General features: G+C 45.4%; 1 protein-coding gene across 2 annotated transcripts in view; it reads right to left on the bottom strand.

The window, feature by feature from the left end:
- Mccc2 (methylcrotonoyl-CoA carboxylase 2) overlaps positions 1 to 18575 on the bottom strand; it is a 66993-nt gene that overhangs the window by 44805 nt on the left and 3613 nt on the right. For both annotated transcript variants that reach the window (XM_032898975.1, XM_032898976.1), the window contains exons 2-3: positions 9551 to 9617; positions 2023 to 2107 (exon numbers count right to left, since the gene is read on the bottom strand). In XM_032898975.1, coding sequence (XP_032754866.1) covers positions 2023 to 2107; positions 9551 to 9617 — 152 coding nt within the window. The remainder of the gene's footprint in view (positions 1 to 2022; positions 2108 to 9550; positions 9618 to 18575) is intronic.

Genomic DNA, 18575 nt, shown 5'->3' with positions numbered 1-18575 from the left:
AGGAAATTATGTGGTGTAGCCATGTTACAGGTTACCATAAAATACTGGAGACTTATTGTTGAAACGCTCCGCAAATGTGTCTATTACCACAGAAAGGGAACAAATGGTAATAACATTTACCATGTACCTGGCTCTCTTCCAAGGGCTTCATAAACACTAACTCATCCGCTAAAGAGGAAACCAAAAGCCAGCCACTAGTCTAAGGTTCCACAGGTAGAAAATGGCAGATCTGGGACATCCAGAAGCAATCTATTCAGAGGTCCCAGGCTTGTATTATTTACCCTCCATTTACACATGTGTTCAAGACACCGTGGAGGAAAAGGAGTTCTAGAATGCTAGGTTCGGTATGATTGTATTTTGTGTTCTTTTTCTAATGTAGGTGCCTGATCTATATCTGCATAAACGAGTGTGTGCTGGGGGCCGTGAGATGGCTCAGCAGGTAGAAGCATTTGCATACAGGCCTGACAGCCTGAGTTTGATCCCTGGATCATGTAAGATAGCAGAGGATGAGCGACTCCTGAAAGCTGTCCTCTGACTGTCCCATGTGCCTTGACACACCTGCCCCTGGGCTTACGCACCCTCTCATCCAAACATAAGAAAAAGATACAGCCCATTTGGTAGAGTTCTCACCTGGCATGCACGGAGCCCTGGGTTCAATGCCCTGCGCCATGAAAAACAGATATGGTGGTACATGCCTGTCATCCCATCCCCAGGGAGACAGAGGAGGGAAGATCAGAAGTTCAAGGCTGGGCTGGGACTGTAGGTCAGCGACAGAGCTATGGCTCAGGTTGGATGAAGCCTTAGGTTTAATCGCTAATACTTCCAAAATGTCTAGGTGTGTGTGTGTATATGTGTGTGTGTGTGTGTGTGTGTGTGTGTGTGTGTGTATTCAAGGTCATCCTCAGCTATACAATGATTCTGATGTCAGCTACATGAGACCCTATCTCCATACACAGGCCCTCGAATCCACCTACCTTTTCCCTTGTTTGCCATGACCCATCCTTCAGACCTACCAGGTCTCTGCTGTTTAACGCCCTCCCCACCACCACCCTATTGCACACAGTTCACTTCCAGCACAGCAGCTAGAAGAGCAGAACCCTTATGTAAAATAGTCACGTGTCACGCTTCATGACATGATCCAGACAGTAGGAGCTATGGGCGACTCTGTCACTCGCAGAAATAACGAAGTATACCAACACAATATAGTCTACGGGCCCAGCACCATAAATGTCATCACGCAGCACGTGTCAGAAACGCAGTGAGTCCTGTCTATTCGTGCTGTGGTTCCCTCGTTCTCTGAAAAGCCAGAACCAATAGCCTTATGGGCCCCCCAGAACCAGAGCCCACACCCTAGCGTTCTCCCCTACCAGCCTTCGACTCAACTACTCCAGCTTCCTGCGGCTGCTCAGACATACCCAGCTTCTCTCTGGGCAGAGCTTTTGATTGGTTGTTTCTCTTTCCCACTTCATTCTGGTCTGTTTTACAATTCGGATGTCTACTGCTTACTTTCTACCTCCCTCCGACCTAACGGACCTCAGTAGAGCAGAGACATCTGTCACTCATCCCCTGAAACTGCCCCAATTCATTGCCTGCAAGTGTCTGACACACAGCAGGCTCTCAATCAATGTGTGGTGTTCTTTGAACTCTCTATGTCATGGTTTGAATATGCTTGGCCCAGGGAGTAGCACTATCTGGACATGTGGACTGTGGGTGTAGCTGCCTGGAAGTGAGTCTTCCACTAGCAGCCTTCAGATGAAGATGTAGAACTCTCAGCTCCTCCTGCACCATGCCTGCCTGGATGCTGCCATGCTCCCGCCTTGATGGTAATGGACTGAACCTCTGAACCTGTAAGCCAGCCCCAATTAAATGCTGTCCTTTATAAGACTTGCATTGGTCATGGTGTCTGTTCACAGCAGTAAAACCCTAACTAAGACACTATAGGAACCCGAATTTAGAACCATTTGTTGATGGAACTGTCTGGTGACACAGAAGACACGCTGAGGTAGAAAGCAGTGGACCAACCCTGGGTCTATGAGGTTGTCGATTCTGTCTCTGGGTAACAGTTTTCCTCTTGATGTGTGCCGCGCCCGGGCTTTCTCCCTCCCTCCTACAATAAAAGCATAGTTAGTTAGAGCAGACGGACTGGAGACAGGCTGCCACCTCACCGAATGCTAGCAACACAAACACGGCACTTTACAAAGGGTTCAGCGGGCCAGGTGGTGGTGGCGCACTCCTTTAATCCCAGTACTGGGAGGCTAGGAGGCTGGGAGGCGGAAGCAGGCAGATCTCAGAGTTTGAAGCCTGCCTGCTCTACAGAGCAAGTACCAGGACAGCCAAGGCTACAAAAGAAAAATGGTATCTGGAAAAACAAACAAACAAAGGGACAAACAAATGAATGAAAAATAAAAAAGGTTCAGTGTACCGTGCAAGAAAAAGCTAATTAGTTTTTTTTTTTTTTTTTTTTTTTGGTTCTTTTTTGGAGCTGGGGACTGAACCCAGGGCCTTGCTTCCTAGGTAGCGCTCTACCACTGAGCTAAATCCCCAGCCCCAGCTAATTAGTTTTTAATCCCTAGATGTACCAGATGCCAGTTTTCTGCAGTAAATAAACTGATTATTTTTAATGGCATGTGCATACACACACACACACACACACACACACACACACACACACACACACACACACACACCAATCTATCCCTGATGCTAGAGGATATATCATACATGTTCTGAACTCACTGTCTAAAGAAAGGGCATGCTATTTCTTGTTAGAACTCACACACTGCCTCACTGCCCTGCATGTACCAAATACTACCACAAGATCAGGCCCCACACTGTACCTGAGAACAATCCTATTTTTCATTTGGAGCAGATCAAAGCCTAGCTTTGGAAATTCTCTCTGTGCTGGACATGTGCAAACTTGCCTAGAGGGGCCATTAGGGGATGAAATCCTCCCACAGTGGTTAGCAGGTCCCTTTGGTCATACCTTGACTCAGGGATGGTCTGTCTGCCTCATGACAGGGGTGCCGGGAGCACCCCATTGCCACTCAGGACAAGCAGAACACAGTCAGCCATGGGGGTCCTCAGTCCGTGTTTATCGAGTGAAAAGAGCAGAATCTGGGACAACTGTTGTGGTTCCCAGTCACTTGAGTACTGCTGGCAGTTAAAAATAGGGATCCCAGTTCACACTTGCCCTCATGGACCAGGCAGGAAGGGGAGGGCCGAGCCTGGATGGGCGGAACCGGTTTGGTTCTGAGTGAGTGTGGAGAGGCTGGAAGAAGGCCTTCTCCAGGAGATTGAGGCATGGCTATTTATGAAGAAGTTTCCCCCATGGCCAGCGACCCTTGCCTGCCAATCTTCTTTATTTGATGGCTAATGTGAATGCATACCCCCTACTCAGGGTGAACCAGGGATTAAATACTGGTCCTGGAAGGAGTGCCCAGGAAGGGACATTCATTGGCCAAAGAACTCGGGGCTTCATTAGCATGGAGAACTCCAGGTTTTTATGCTGTGTGACTGATTACTATGGTCCTCTCAGGGAAGTGTCGTGGATAAATGCCCAGAGCAGGTAGTTTGGCAGGAGCTGAGCCCACGCCTTCCATATGCAATTCTGAGATTCACAGGGTTAGGGCTCACTCAGGCTTACCAGTTCTGTCTGGTGGTACGGTCCACTTTCCCATTTCCTGTGATTCCCAACCCTGACCAAATCTTGACAAAATTACACTAACCAAAGAGCAGTGCAGAAGCCAATGAGGCTTCTCGACTCCAAGCCTTACCACCCAGCCTGCAGGCCAAGACATCTGTGACTTGAATGACGTGTGTCCCTCCCTCCCCAACCCACATTAAGCAAGCCAGAGCTACAGAGTGGGAAAAATGCCAAATGCTTATTTTTTACTACTGCCCCAAATTATTAATTAAAATTAATTAATATATGTATTTATTTGGGTTTTTTTTCAAGGCAGGATCTCTCTGTGTATCAGCCTTGGAACTAACTCTGTAGACCAGGCTGGCTTCAAACTCACAGATCTACCTGCTTCTCCCTACCGAGTGCTGGGATTAAAGATGGATACCACCCTGCCCAGCTCCTAAATTTATCTCAGCACAGCCGCCTTTGTCTAATAAAGTGGTTGACGATTTAAAAACAGCCATTTCTTTGTTGATTTACATAAGAAATTATGTTTGCGCCTATGTCAAACAAACTTTGAATATATTCTCATTGTTCAAATCAGGGATCGTGGCTGCAAGAGGAATTTTTTCTTCTTCTGAAGAGGTACACAGAAAACTCCTAAGAGTAATTCTACATTAGCGCTACCAAGAGCATTATATCACACATTATTTCTTCTTTCAAAATGAGTTAATTGCAAGACAGTATGATTAAAATTGCTTTTTCTCTTCTCCCAACTACTGTCCAAGTTCCTAATAAGGTGTTTAGGGGCAGTGGGCGAGGGATGCAGGAGTTGCAAAGAGCAGAAATTCAAGGAGATGCTCTCTCGATTCTGGTGTTGGTCCATGGGTCAAAACACTTCCAGACACATACTTTAATGTAGCTTATTGTATGCTAATTAACTTCAATACTTAAAAACAAAGAGGCCTGCCAGTGTGGTTTTTAAATAAAGTAAAGAAAGCAAGGCTTGGGCAAAGGTCTTTGGAGACTTGGGTGACATGGGTGCTCCTAAAGCGGCTAACGGTCGAGGAGCCAAAAGCAGGACTTGGATGACAAAGAGGGGGTAGTGGGAAGGATACGAGAGAGTATCACTCCTTCTCAGCTCTCACTCTCCCTCTCTCTCCTTCTCTCTCTCTCATCTGGCTCAGCTGATAATACATCAGCTGATAATAAAGAGCCAAAGGGTGAGTTATCCCCAATGCAGACTTGGTGAGCACAGAATGAAGCTCCTGTGTGTGCGTGCGTGTGTGTGTGTGTGTGTGTGTGTGTGTGTGTGTGTATGTAAGTGTGAGTGTGTGTGCCTGTGTGTGCCTATGTGTGAGTGTGTGCATGTGTGAGTATGTGTGTGAGTGTGTGTGTGCATGAATGTGCATGTGTGTGTGTATGTGCGTGTGTGCGCGCACGTGTGTGTGTGTGCATGTGTGTGTGAGTGTGTGCATGTGTGTGTGTGAGTGTGTGTGTGTGTGTGCGTGTGTGTGTGTGTGCGTGTAGTGTGTGTGTGTGTGAGTGTGTATGTGAGTGTGTGTGTGTGAGTGAGTGTGTGAGTGTGTGGGTGTGTGAGTGTGTGCATGTGTGTGTATGATGTGTGTATGTGTGTGTGTGAGTGAATGTGTGTGTGCCTGTGTGTGCCTATGTGTGAGTGTGTGCATGTGTGAGTATGTGTGTGAGTGTATGTGTGCATGAATGTGCATGTGTGTGTGTGTGTATATGTATGTGTGAGTGTGTGTGCCTGTGTGTGCCTATGTGTGAGTGTGTGCATGTGTGAGTATGTGTGTGAGTGTGTGTGTGCATGAATGTGCATGTGTGTGTGTATACGTATGTGAGTGTGTGTGCCTGTGTGTGCCTATGTGTGAGTGTGTGCATGTGTGAGTATGTGTGTGAGAGTGTGTGTGCATGAATGTGCGTGTGTGTGTGTGTGTATACGTATGTGTGAGTGTGTGTGCCTGTGTGTGCCTATGTGTGAGTGTGTGCATGTGTGAGTATGTGTGGGAGTGTGTGTGTACATGAATGTGCATGTGTGTGTGTGTGTGTGTGTGAATGTGTGTGCATGTGCACGCTCATTTTAATTTTTGGGGCAGGGTCTCATACAGCTTGGCAAGCCTCCAATTTGCTACAGAGCCATGGCTCCCCATGAATCCTCCTGCTTCTACTTCCTGTGTTAGCATTACAGACATAGCCCTCCGTGTCCAGCTCCTCTATAGAGAACTGACTCCGTGACAGCACGACAGAGCCGCTTAGCCTTCCAAAGACGGCTCTTAAGTTTTTATGTTAGCTAGATGAGGCAGTTTACAGCTGCAGCCCCAATACCTCAGAAGCTGAAGCAGAAGGATTGATCCAGAAACAGCCTGAGCTATGGAGTTAGACTCCATTCTAATAGAAATGAACAAACACCCATTCTCACAGACCTTGTGCTGGACAAACTCATTTCGCTCATGGCCAATTGTTCTAAGCTCTTATGTGCAATTCATCAAGTTACCCTGACTCTAAGATTTGCATTATGTTCACACGACAGCATTCCTGAAATCAGGAAACATTTTACAGCAGGATTCCAGCTTCTTTCCAGGGGTCAGACAGGACCCGCTGTCTGCTTCTACACACACTGACTAGTGTCTCAGTGTTGTCACTTCCCACGGGACACTTACTGCAGGATAACATGAGTAGAATTTGCCTTCCAATTTAAAATGTCTTAGAAAAAAAAACATACAAGAGCCCCCTGCCTCAACCACCAAAACCAGATGATTAATGCCATAAAGATATTGCTCGGGATTAAAAATATAAAGATAAAACAGGATGAAAACAAAGCACTTCTAAATTTATCAAAACACTCAGAGCCCTTCGATGAGTGTGGCTTAATCAGAATACTTGGTTCTGGGTATTATGAAAGCACCACAGGGGTCATCAATTCTCTGTCTACAGAATGACAGTCACTGCCACCCTCCGTGTTCAACAGGTTAAAAATGAGGAGGATCAAACACAGTAAAGCCACAGAAGAAACCTGTGCACAGAAGAAATGGAATGTGGTCAGAGGTGAGAAAATGGGAAAGAGGCCAAGAGTCCCCTAATACCCAATCTTGCATTTGTCATGTTCTTGCTAATGAAAAATGTCAAGGAGTACCTAAGAAACATCCACAAACATCTGCCCCTCCCCCTGTCTGAAAACTACATCAGAAACTGCATTAATTTCAAAGTCGGAAGTCAGGCTCAGAGAGGGCTCAATGGCTAAGACCACCAGCTGCTCTTCCAAAGGACCCGGGTTTACTTCCCAGCACCCCCATGGTAACTCATAACTGTCTGTCATTCCAGTTCCAGGGGATCTGACACCCTCACGCAGACATACATGCAAGTAGAATATCAATGTGTACAAAATAAAAATAAATTTTTCATTAAAAAGTCAGAAATCGGGATATAAAGTGAACAAATAAATCAATGAATGGAAAGGAAAAAAAACAGAAGTCTCAGCTCTATAATGACAAGGAAAAATTTAAAAGAGGAGAGCAAGTAATATTTCCTACTTCGTTATCAAGTTACCGGCTAGGTCAGCCTACAGCACTCAGACCGAGGTTTGCAAAACCCTTAAACGGTTCAAAAGCTTACAACTTGCTACTAAAGCGACTGCAGACCTGTCCAAAAGCATGCTAAAAATGTACATTTAGAGCAATAATTTATGGGTGAGGTTTGTTCTTTTTTTTTTTTTTTTGGATACTTCTTTATTTTCCAATTTCCTTTAAGAATATTTTAGGGGGCTGGAGAGATGGCTCAGTGGTTAAGAGCACTGGCTGCTCTGCCAGAGGACCCAGGTTCCATTCCCAGCAACCACATGGTGGCTCACAACTGTCTGTAATTCCAATTCCAGAGGATCTGATACCCTCACACAGACATGGATACAGACAAACGACTATCAGTGTTCTAAAAACAAATAAACTAATGGGGAGATGGCTCAGAAGAGCACTGGCTGCTCTTCCCGAGGTGCTGAGTTCAATTCCCAGGAGCCACATGGTGGCTCAGAGGCCTGTATAATAAGATATGGTGCCCTCTTCTGGCCTGCAGGCTTATATGCAGGCAGAATGCTGTATGCATAATAAATAAAATAAATCTTTTTAAAAAGTATTTTAATATGGCTTAATAATTAATACAAATTAATATGTGCTGATATAATGCCCACTATAATTCTAGTGGCAGAACAATTCTGGACAAAACCATGAGTGTCAACAACATCCTACCTCTCCTCTGCTTCAGGCCTGCTCAGTCCTCTCCTGCTGGAGACCAACTTCCCCTGCAGCTGACAAGAACCCACCACCCTCAGCAGGTCCACATCACAGGACTTGGGTTCCCCCTTGACTCAAAGCCATCTGTCCTAATGACCCCAGAAACCCACACTGAGGATGGATGTAGTCATGGGGTCACCTCTTCAGACAACATTAGGTTTTTAATTTGGCAAGCATGTGGGTTCTTTTTCTAGAGGCAGTGTATTAATCTGCATCTTTGTTTACTCTTTTGTGGGGGTGGAGAGGTGACTATGCTAAGGCATACATACCACCACTGAGCCACAAACCCAGACCCTGTAAAGTCATTGCCTTCTAAAGCGCCAGCCAACCTTTCGACATTGTAACATGACACATCGTCTACAAAATAATGAGAACATGGGAATTGTGTTATCAAAAAAAAAAAAACAACTCATTTTTAAAGTAAGTTTATGGTTTTGTAATGGCTTACTCTGGTGGCTGTCTTTGGCACCAGAGGGTTACAGTTTGCTCGTTTCCATAGCACTTCAAGAGTGTAAATTGCAGCCGTCTTTCCGAGGGAGACTTAACTCATTTAGGCTCTCGACAGAGCGGAGTCTTACTAACTTCTACTTTCAGTCCCCTTTTACTAACTCTGTATATAATCTATTAATTTAAAAGAAAATGGAAACGTATATTTAAAGTTGTAATTCACACTGATCCCTAAATTTAAGTACAAGACTTAGATAAGAACTAGAAACTGAAAGTTTATTAGAAGAATTAAACAATGTAGCTGTTAGAATGCTGACCTCATTCCCAGGAACATATAAACCAGGCATGATGTGCACGGCTATAATCTCAGCACCTGGGAGGTGAGATCAGGGGGATCAGAAGCCCAAGGCAATCCTTGACTTCGCAGAGAGAAGTCCAGTCTAGGCACCTGATCGCACCCGGCAGTGATGGCACATGCCTCGGAAGGCAGAACAAGAGGATCTCTGAATTCAAGGCCAGCCTGGTCTACAGAGTGAGTTCCCGGACAGCCAAGGCTACACAGAGAAACCTTGTCTCAAAAAACCAAGACACGTAATCTCAAAGTTAAACAAATTTAACCAAAGTGCTTAGTAACAGAACAGACACCTGGAACATCTCTCGATACCTTTTCCTGGCTCAACATGGCAGTTCTTCCTTCCCTAACACAGAACAGAATGGAATAGACAACTTTAATGGCTGCTGTGTTCACCGGCCACGCATCAGTTACTTTTCCTGAAAAAACTCCTGAAAGAAAACAAATTCAGGTGATATTTTTTTTTATATTTTTACTTCTCTAATCACCTCAACAGATGAAAGCTGTCTTCCAGGCATAGTAATGCCTAAGATTGCAACAGTATTCTCAGAGCACAGGTTATGGACAAAACAGAACCTGCCTGGGAGGACATTGGGGAGAGTATTTTTTAATGAGGGCTATAACATTCACATTGCTCCTTCTAAGGTAGGTGCCTGTAATACACTAAGAATCTTACTTTGTAGCTGCAAGTAGTAGCTCATGACTGTATTCACACTGTTTGGGAGAGTAAAGCAAGAGGATCATGAGTTCAAGGCCAGCCTGGGGTACATATCAAGCTGTAAAACAGACAGGCAGACAGACAGACAGACAGAGAGAGACACTTACCCAGTCTTATATACTGGGCTCGTTCATGAAGTTGATTCACTAAAGCTTTCATCTGCTCATAGTTCTCCTGAAACAGAAGCACAGAGGGATGTTATAAGTCATTATCCTTTAACCAAAAAGTCAAGAAACACATCAAGGGGGCTGGAAAGAGGGCCAGCTGTTTAGAGCACCTATGTGCTCTGTTCCCAGCACCCCCCAGAGCAGCTCACAACTTCCTGTAACTCCAGGAGATCTGATGCCCTCTTCTGGCCTCAGTGGGCTCTAAAGAGCTCGGGGCACATAAATTTATTCAGACACAAATGCATACACATAAAAATAGTATGTAAATATTTTCTGAAAGGCTGAGTGTGTGGCCAGAGGTGGAGACCTTGCCTACCACAGGTAAAGTCCTGGGTGCAACCCCATACTGCAAAAAAGGAAAGAAAAGTAGAGGCACCTACGCCATCTCTATGTGACCTCCACATGAGGCCACCACCACCCCCACCCATGTGCCTACTCCAAATTGGCACACTCCATCCTGCAGAAAGATTTCTTCCTGCCCATGAGTTCAGCTCTTTTTTAGGACCTCGGGTCCCTCTGAGCCACCTCTTCAAGGCTGAGCCCTGTTTTTAAGTCCTAACCATGTTTCTTTCGTTTCATTGTTGTTCTCACCACTCCTTTCTCCTTTAGATACCTACCACATTCAACTGATATATTAAATCAGGCACACACACACACACACACACACACACACACACACACACACACACACACACAGACACTTACACAACCCCCCCACACTCTCACACTCACACACACACTCACAAACACACACACTACACACCACAAACACACACACTCACACACACAACTCACACACACAACACACTCACACAGACCACACAACACACACCACATAACCCACAACACACACCACACACACTCACACACACACATACACACACATACACACACGCACACACACACAACACACACACACACACCACACACACACACAACCACACACACCACACACACACACACACACCCCACCACACACACCCCCACACCACACACACACTCACACACACACCACACACCCACACACCATACACACACACACACACACCACACACCACACACACCCCACACACCCATACCCCTCCCCCGCCCCACACACACATCCTTTTTTGCTTTTGAAACAATGCTTTTCAGTATAGCCCTGGAACTTGCTATGTAGACCAGGCTAGCCTGGAACTCAGAAATCAACCTGCCTTTGTCTCCCAAGTGCAGTGATTAAAGGCATGTACCACCAGGGAGGGTGTTTCGTTATTGTAGTAGTTGTTGTTTAGGTCAGGAGGGCGGGCAGCATCTCACTTAGCCCACGCTGGCCTATACTCAGTATGTAGCTGAGAATGACTGTGAACTTTGGACCCTTCAGCAGCTACCTACCACCCGAGTGTAGGAATCACAGGTGTGCACCACCACAGCACACCTTTCACAACACACTTTTTAAGGGTCACAAGTTGGCTGGCTGTTTTTATCCACCATGTGTTTCGTGCCATACTATCATCAGTCACTATCCTGAGATTCCAACCCAATACAGAACATTCCACTATTCAGTGGGGAGGGAGGGCGGGAGGAGAAACTGGGCAGAGGTGGGTGAAGCAGGAGAATCCCGTTTAAGGTCATCGTTAACTACACAGTTTGAAGTGGGCCTGAGCCATAGGAGAGCCTGCGTCAACACAACAAGAAAGTAACAGTAAGAACAAAACTCTATGCTTGCACGGCTTAGATATCTTCTGAGTGGCCTGGTGTACTCAGAGCCTGCTGGGAACTTAACTCTAGAAGCTGTCTGGAACACTGTCTCCCGCCTGACTCCTACCAGAAGCTCTGCTATTATTAAACCCAAGAGACGGTCCGAGCCGCTGCCTGAAGCGAATCCCCAGAGCATGTCTGCTCCACCAGTCGCCAAAGGGTGGCATTAGAGCAGTGTAAACTGAAATGCATGACGTCACACACTGCTGCCTTTCAGAAGCTCCAAGGGAGGAACCATCTAAAAACAAGGGCTGTGTCTACCACTGTCCAGAACTGTCCTGGACTGCTGCCTTCTGAGAGAGCCCTGGCACAGGGGTGGGACAAGCCTCACGGGCACAAACCAGACAGTGGCAGACAGGGGCTGCAGGAGGTGCAGCCAAAGGCCATCTCCATATCTGTCCCCGAAACTCACTTCTCAAAGATCTCGTCATAACCTCAGGCTGCAGCCACCAGAGTGCAGTTCAGGGACAGATGCAGCAGGCCGACCTCAGTCCCTGGGCAAGCTGACAGGGTTCCTGTTCACACCTCAACATGCCGCTAGGTGGAAAGGAAAGAGTTGGTGTCACTGCTGAGGTACAGACACACTTTGCTTTAGCTATATACCTAAGGTCCATTCTATTTCTTTTTTTTTTTCCATTTATTTACTTGAGTTTATTTTCATTTTATTTATTTATTGACTCATTCATTCATTCATTCATTCATTCATTCTCTTTCTCCCTCCCTCCCTCCTTCTCTCTTTCCACTGTTAGGCGGTAAACTTTGATGGCAAACAGCTTTATACACTGAACCACCTTGCTGGACCCCGTGGAGCACTATTAACATTTTTAGGCTCACTGAAGGGTTAAAACCACCCAATTAATGCTTACATATTAAAAAAAAAAAAAAAAGCCTTTAATCCTAAGGTTTCTTTCTCAAGAGGAGAGGGGAACAGAGAAAGGTGTGTCAACAGCCATTTATAATTAGATGGGAGAAATAGTTCCGAGTTCTGTTGCACAGCGGGGTGATGACAGATAAAAAAGCACTGTATTGCATATTTCAAAAAGTGCTAGAAGAAATTTAATATCTTCCACCACAAAGAAATTGTAAATATTAGGCTAGCTATATGAGGGTGTAAGCCCATAATCCCAGCACTCCAGAGGCAGAAGCAGAAGAATAGCGAGTTCAAGGACAGTCAGGGTTACATAGTAACACTTTGTCCCAAACAAGCAAACTGAAACAATAAAGTAGCTTATCAGAGAGATAAAAAGTTAACTGATGAGAAGAAGGCTTCCTGTAAGTCAGAAAAGGCTGTCACTGAGCTGGCAAGCCCTCTTCAATAACCCAGTGGCTGAAATCCCACTTTCCCTCTCTGCCAACATCAAGAGCAATCTCTGTAGTCCAACACTCAGAGTTTAAAGAAGTTCTAGAAAGTTTTGGAAGCTTCATCCAAACTGTCAATCATTGCCCCAACTTCAGTCTATGTTTAAAGACACCCTGGAAACATCCGCTGCTGGAAAAAAATGGGCCTTAGGTGTTTCCAAGTTTAGGGTTGAATACGTCCCCATGTTCAATGAAAGGAACATCATGCTGCTGAAACCCACACACCGAGTAACTCCGTAAGGTGCACACACACGGAAGAACAATCCACCGTCGGTCTGAAACTGAAGAGCTGGGGCAGTGAGACGGCTCAGAGGGTGAAGTACTTGCTGACAAGCCAAGTTCAATCCCCAGTACTACATAGAGGAGAAAAGCAAGAACGGACTCTACAAGGTTGTGTGTGCGCGCGCACACACACACACACACACACACACACACACACACACACACACACACACACCCCAAACATAAAGAACAGTAATAATATATTGAAGTTGATAAAGACAAAGGAAAAAAGGATTTTCCCAGCCACCGCCATATGTAACATTATTTCTCCAGTAAGCATCCATAGCAACACCCCCTCGCCCTCAGGGACTATGTCCCAGGACATCCCACAGATGCCTAAGACTTTGGCAGTACTGGATGTTCCCCTACAAACAGACCTATGAGAAAGTTTCATCTTTTAAGTTAGGAACAGTAAGACAATCACAGCAATAAATTATAACCATGTGACATGCACTATTTTAAACTTTTTAAATTTAGCATTTTATTTACTCTCTGAGAATGTCACATATTGTCATATATTATCATATGGACTTTGATCATATTTATCCCACCTCCACCTACTTCTCCCAGACCCTGCACATGCCTGCCTCCCAAGTTCCTGTCCTCTTTTTATTTATTTTTATTTTCGTATAACCCACAGAGTCTTCCAGTATTCGTGTGGGTGTAGGGGCTGTGAAGGCAATTCTTGGTCGCCAACTTGACTACAGTTGGACGTACAGTTATTTAAACTGGGGAGTTGCTTCTTCTTGGAATCTTTGACTCAGTGGTTTCAGGCATCGGGAGACTATATATAGGTGGTAAAAACTGCAGAAGGCGCATCAGTGGGCCGCAGGGAATGATGGGACTCACTCCTGCCTAGTCCCACTTAGTCGACAGTACTGGAGGAGCAAAAGAAGAGGTGTGTCTGCGTGATCGCACCGTCAGGGTCCCACGGGCAGTTTCAGTGCCCCTGTACTTTGTCCGATTGCCCATGACTTTGATGGAGAGCCTTAGATACAACAGAAAAGACTAGCGCAGCCTGAACACTGCCAACGTTGCTTCCTTCTTTTTAATTTGTATTTTTGTTTTCAAATTCTGTAGTTTATTTAACTTGAAGAAAAACAACCACAAATTCTGTGCTGGCTTCCAGAAGACCAAACAATTCATCTTTAACATTGCTAACTACACTCCAAAATGAAGTCGGCAGACATCATTACAAAGTATTTACAAAAGAATCTATCCCTTCCTTTTTAAAGAAGGTTTGGAAACAGTATCTTACCCTGCAGCCCACGCCAGCCACCTGATTCTCCTGCCTCTGCTTTCTGACAGCTGGAATTACAGCTGCACATCACACCTGGGCATTCTCAATTATTTTGCAGGAAATCCTAGAATTTCCACAGGCCCAAAGATGAGAACTATTACTGCGTACCACTCACCTGTGAATTTCACCAAATAGCCCATTAGTGTGGCTTCCCCCTCTGCCAGACTTGGTTCTACAGTTTTGTCAGTTTAAACAGGATTTCACACAGTAAGATCTCGACTGCCTCAATCAATCAACCTGTCTCTTTCCTCTCTTCCTACATCACTGAGAATGCTCTGCTTGTAGGTCTTTCCACTAAAGCATCCTCACTGGTCCTTCAGCTTGCTCTTCTTCCTGTGGAGATCTGGAAGCCAGTGAGACAGATCCTCATGTACCAGTGTGGGGTGTTGTTGTTGTTTTTAATTGTTTGCCCCATCAAATAGAAATTTAACTGACCGCCCCACTCCACACAACACACACACCTGTATTGTAACTCCTGAAGACAGTCCTTCTCCCTCTCCCTCTCCCTCTCCCTCTCCCTCTCCCTCTCTCTCTCTCCCCCCCCCCCTCTCCCTCTTACTCTCTCTCTCCCTCTCCCTCCCACGGCTGATAAGAATAGTTCACAACATACAGGGAAACCAAGTGCCCTCTGTCAGAGTACCACAGGCCCAAGGTACAATCTCGGCAGCAACATGCTGCCCAATCTAGAGTACAGTCAATCCAAACCAGAGCTAGCTAGACTCCAGACCAGTGGTTCTCAACCTGTGGGTCGCTATCCCTTTGAGGGTGGACTGACCCTTTCACAGAGGTCACCTAAGACCATTGGAAAACACAGACATTTACATTAAAATTCATAACAGTAGCAAAACTACAGTTATGAAGTAGCAATGAAAATAATTTGACAGTTGAGGTTCACCACAGCACGAGGAAATGTATTAAAAGTGGTAGGAAGGTTGAGAGCCAAGGCTGGAGATCTTTACCCTAGTTAAGCCAGCCTTTTGTTAAGAAACAGGGAAAAGGGCCAAGCATAGTGGCACATGGCCCGAATGGGATGTTGAGGCAAGATAGGGAACTCAAGGCCGGCCTGAGCTACATCATGAAAACTTGCCTGGAAAAACAAAAAAGCTATGTTTAAAAAATAATGAAAAATCTTTCTTTGCCAAGGTCTTCTGAAGCGCCCTGTGGTGGTGGTGGTGGTGGTGGTGGTGGTGGTGGTGGTGGTGGTGGTGGTGGACATGAATGCAGGAAGAACACTGCTCTCTGTGAGAACAGGGCAGAGAGCATGCGGAGGCTGTGTCACAGAGCATTATGTAATCTCGATACCATCTCTTACCCCTGTTAGGCCTCTATTCTCTCCCTTTATGGGTGTGTTTGCATCAGAGTTGCTGCTCACAAGGGGAGGTCCCACAAGGGGAGGGTACTACGTTAATTCTTTTACATTTATCTGTTTATTTATTTTGTGTAAGATGCATATAAGGACACACATCATGTGAATGCCTGGGGCCCTTGGTGATCAGAAGGTGTCAGATCTCCCAGAACTAGAGTTCTGGCTGGCTGTGAACCACCATATTGGTACTGGAAACTGGATCTGGGCCCTCTACAAGACCAGCAAGTGCTCTTACTCACTGAGCATCTCTCCAGCCTTCTGTTGTTCCGAGGCAGGATCTTGAAGACTCCAGACTGTTCTGAACTCATCATGTGGTCACTGCAAGCCACTGATCCTGACCCTCTTGCCCCAACTTTCCTAAGGGGTGGGGTTAGAAGTGCTCACTACCATGCACAGCCTAAGATTTCTACGTATTTTTTTTTTTTTGTTAGCAATTTTTTTTAAATTTCTTATTACTGGGGCAGGGCATGGCAGACATACAGAGCCAGGTTCTTCAATCTTTATGTGGGTTCTAGGTTCAAAGGCAAGTCTCAGGCCTGTACAGCAAGTGCCTTTATAAACTGAGCAATATTGCTGGCCCCCAAATATTAAGTACACATACTAATGGGTTTTGTTGTATTTCCATACACACACACAATGTACTTCCATACACACACAATGTACTTCCATACACACACAATGTATTTCATACACACACACAATGTATTTCATACACACACAATGTATTTCATACACAATGTATTTCATACACACACAATGTATTTCATACACATACCTGATGTATTTCATACACATACACATACACAATGTATTTCATACACATACACACACACAATGTATTTCATACAGATACACAATGTATTTCATACACATACACATACACAATGTATTTCATACACATACACATACACAATGTATTTCATACACATACACATACACAATGTATTTCATACAGATACACAATGTATTTCATACACACACAATGTATTTCATACAAATACACAACGTATTTCATATACATACACAATGAATTTCATACACATACACGATGTATTTTCATATACACACACAATATATTTTGATCCTGTTCCCTCCCATCTTATCCACCTGCTAGTCTCTCCCCTGCTCCCACTAATGAATGCCCTCCCTCTTCCCTAACAGTCCTCTGTCCTTGCGTAGTTCAGTGGCTTATTGCTTGTGTGTTGTTTTGTAACCCAATGGGTCTCATCAGAATTTTTACAGTCGCACAGGTTAAGGATTCACTGACTGAGCATGGGCACTTTGCCAGGCTACACCACTGAGGAAAATCTCTCCCTGTGGCTTTTTCATAGTCATGTGGGATGACCTTTTCTCCCACCTCTCCCTTCCTTCCTCCCTTGAAAACCTTTCCCTATCCCCCCACATCATATGTGCTATCTACTCCCCCCTACCCCCACCTTAAAAAATCCATCCCCGCCCCCATGGGTCCCTTTCTAGTTTAGTCCTGGGCTCTACACATACTCAGTCCCACATTAATGCACACATATAAAAACAGAAACTAGGGTCTGAATAAATGAAATAAATAAACTGTCTTCAGAGCCCGAGCCTTCTCATGTAATATGGTATTTTCCAGTTCCATCCAATTTCCTGCAAGTCTCACAATTTCACTTTTACTTATAGCTGGATAAAACTCCACTGTGATTGTGAACTGTATTTACATTTCCCACTCATCTGATGGTGACCTAGGCTAATCCTATTTCCCTGCTATTGTGAATAGAACAACAGTGACATGGATGTGCAAATATCTCAGTAGTGGGTTATGGAGGCCCTTGAGTATAGGGCATGTGGGACCGCACTACCAGACACTTAAGAACTGGTGACGAGACCCCAGATCTGAGATAGTAGGAGTCGTGTTGCCCATTCCCTGCCCCTATGCCTGTTCTGAGACCATCAACCGAGAGGACCAGGCGTCCTTAGTCATGTAGCATAGCCCCAGGAACTCTTCTCCATGGTAATGATGTATCTAGACAGCCTTAGCCTTCAGCCAATGACTTTCCCTTCCTGCATATTCTCACACCCTTCCCCCAAAAGGTATAGAATCCCTGGTTCTCCCCAAAGAGTGTATGCATCTGCATCACCCCAACAAAGAAATAGGAACAAGCCAAGATGGTCTCAGAGAGCTGCTTCATTAAAGATTGCCACAGAGGAGGCCTTCTCCTAAACGAGCCATGACACTAAGACTCCTGAAGAAGGCATTTTTTTCTTTTCCTGGCCCCCTGGTACTTGGCATTTGTTCCCAGTAGGACAAGATCCTGTTTGTCTTGGGCTCCATTTTCCCCTTCTGGACTGGTGTACAGCGGCTCCAGGGGGGAACACAGACCTTGGACCCCCTATTCCTGACTTCTCCTCAGGGCAGGTGTACCCTTGACACCAAAATAGTCCAAGAGGAAACCTTGGACCCACAGCATTTGTCCCAGAACCTACTGTCCCCTTCTGGTGTAGCATGTAGCGGCATCTGACACCCCAAAGGGAAACTCAGGCTGCGAACCCCACCATCTCCTCTCTGAGCAGGTGATTTGTTGGCACCCAGACACTGTCAGCCGGCAAAGAGAGTAAGAACCTGGGAATCACAACTAACCTGGGAACCACAACCACAGCTAACCTGGGTCTATGCCCAGGAGAGGTATAGGTAGGTCATATGGAAGTTCTCATTTTAGGTTTTGAGAAACCCACAGTGATTTCACAGCCCACCAACAATAACTAAGGTCTCCCCTTTCCACCCAAGCTCACTGGTATAGTTTGCGTTGGCGTTCTTGACACTAGCCATTCTGTCAGGATAAGAAAGGCTGGCAAAGCATTTTTTATTTTCATTTCCTGATAGCTAAGGGCATTGAATGTTTTTAAAAAAAAATATTTACTGGCTATATGTCTTTCTTCTTTTG

The sequence above is a fragment of the Rattus rattus genome, chromosome 3 (genome assembly GCF_011064425.1).
Source record: "Rattus rattus isolate New Zealand chromosome 3, Rrattus_CSIRO_v1, whole genome shotgun sequence".
Taxonomy (NCBI): Eukaryota; Metazoa; Chordata; class Mammalia; order Rodentia; family Muridae; genus Rattus; species Rattus rattus.
This window is presented reverse-complemented; position numbering and strand designations above follow the sequence as displayed.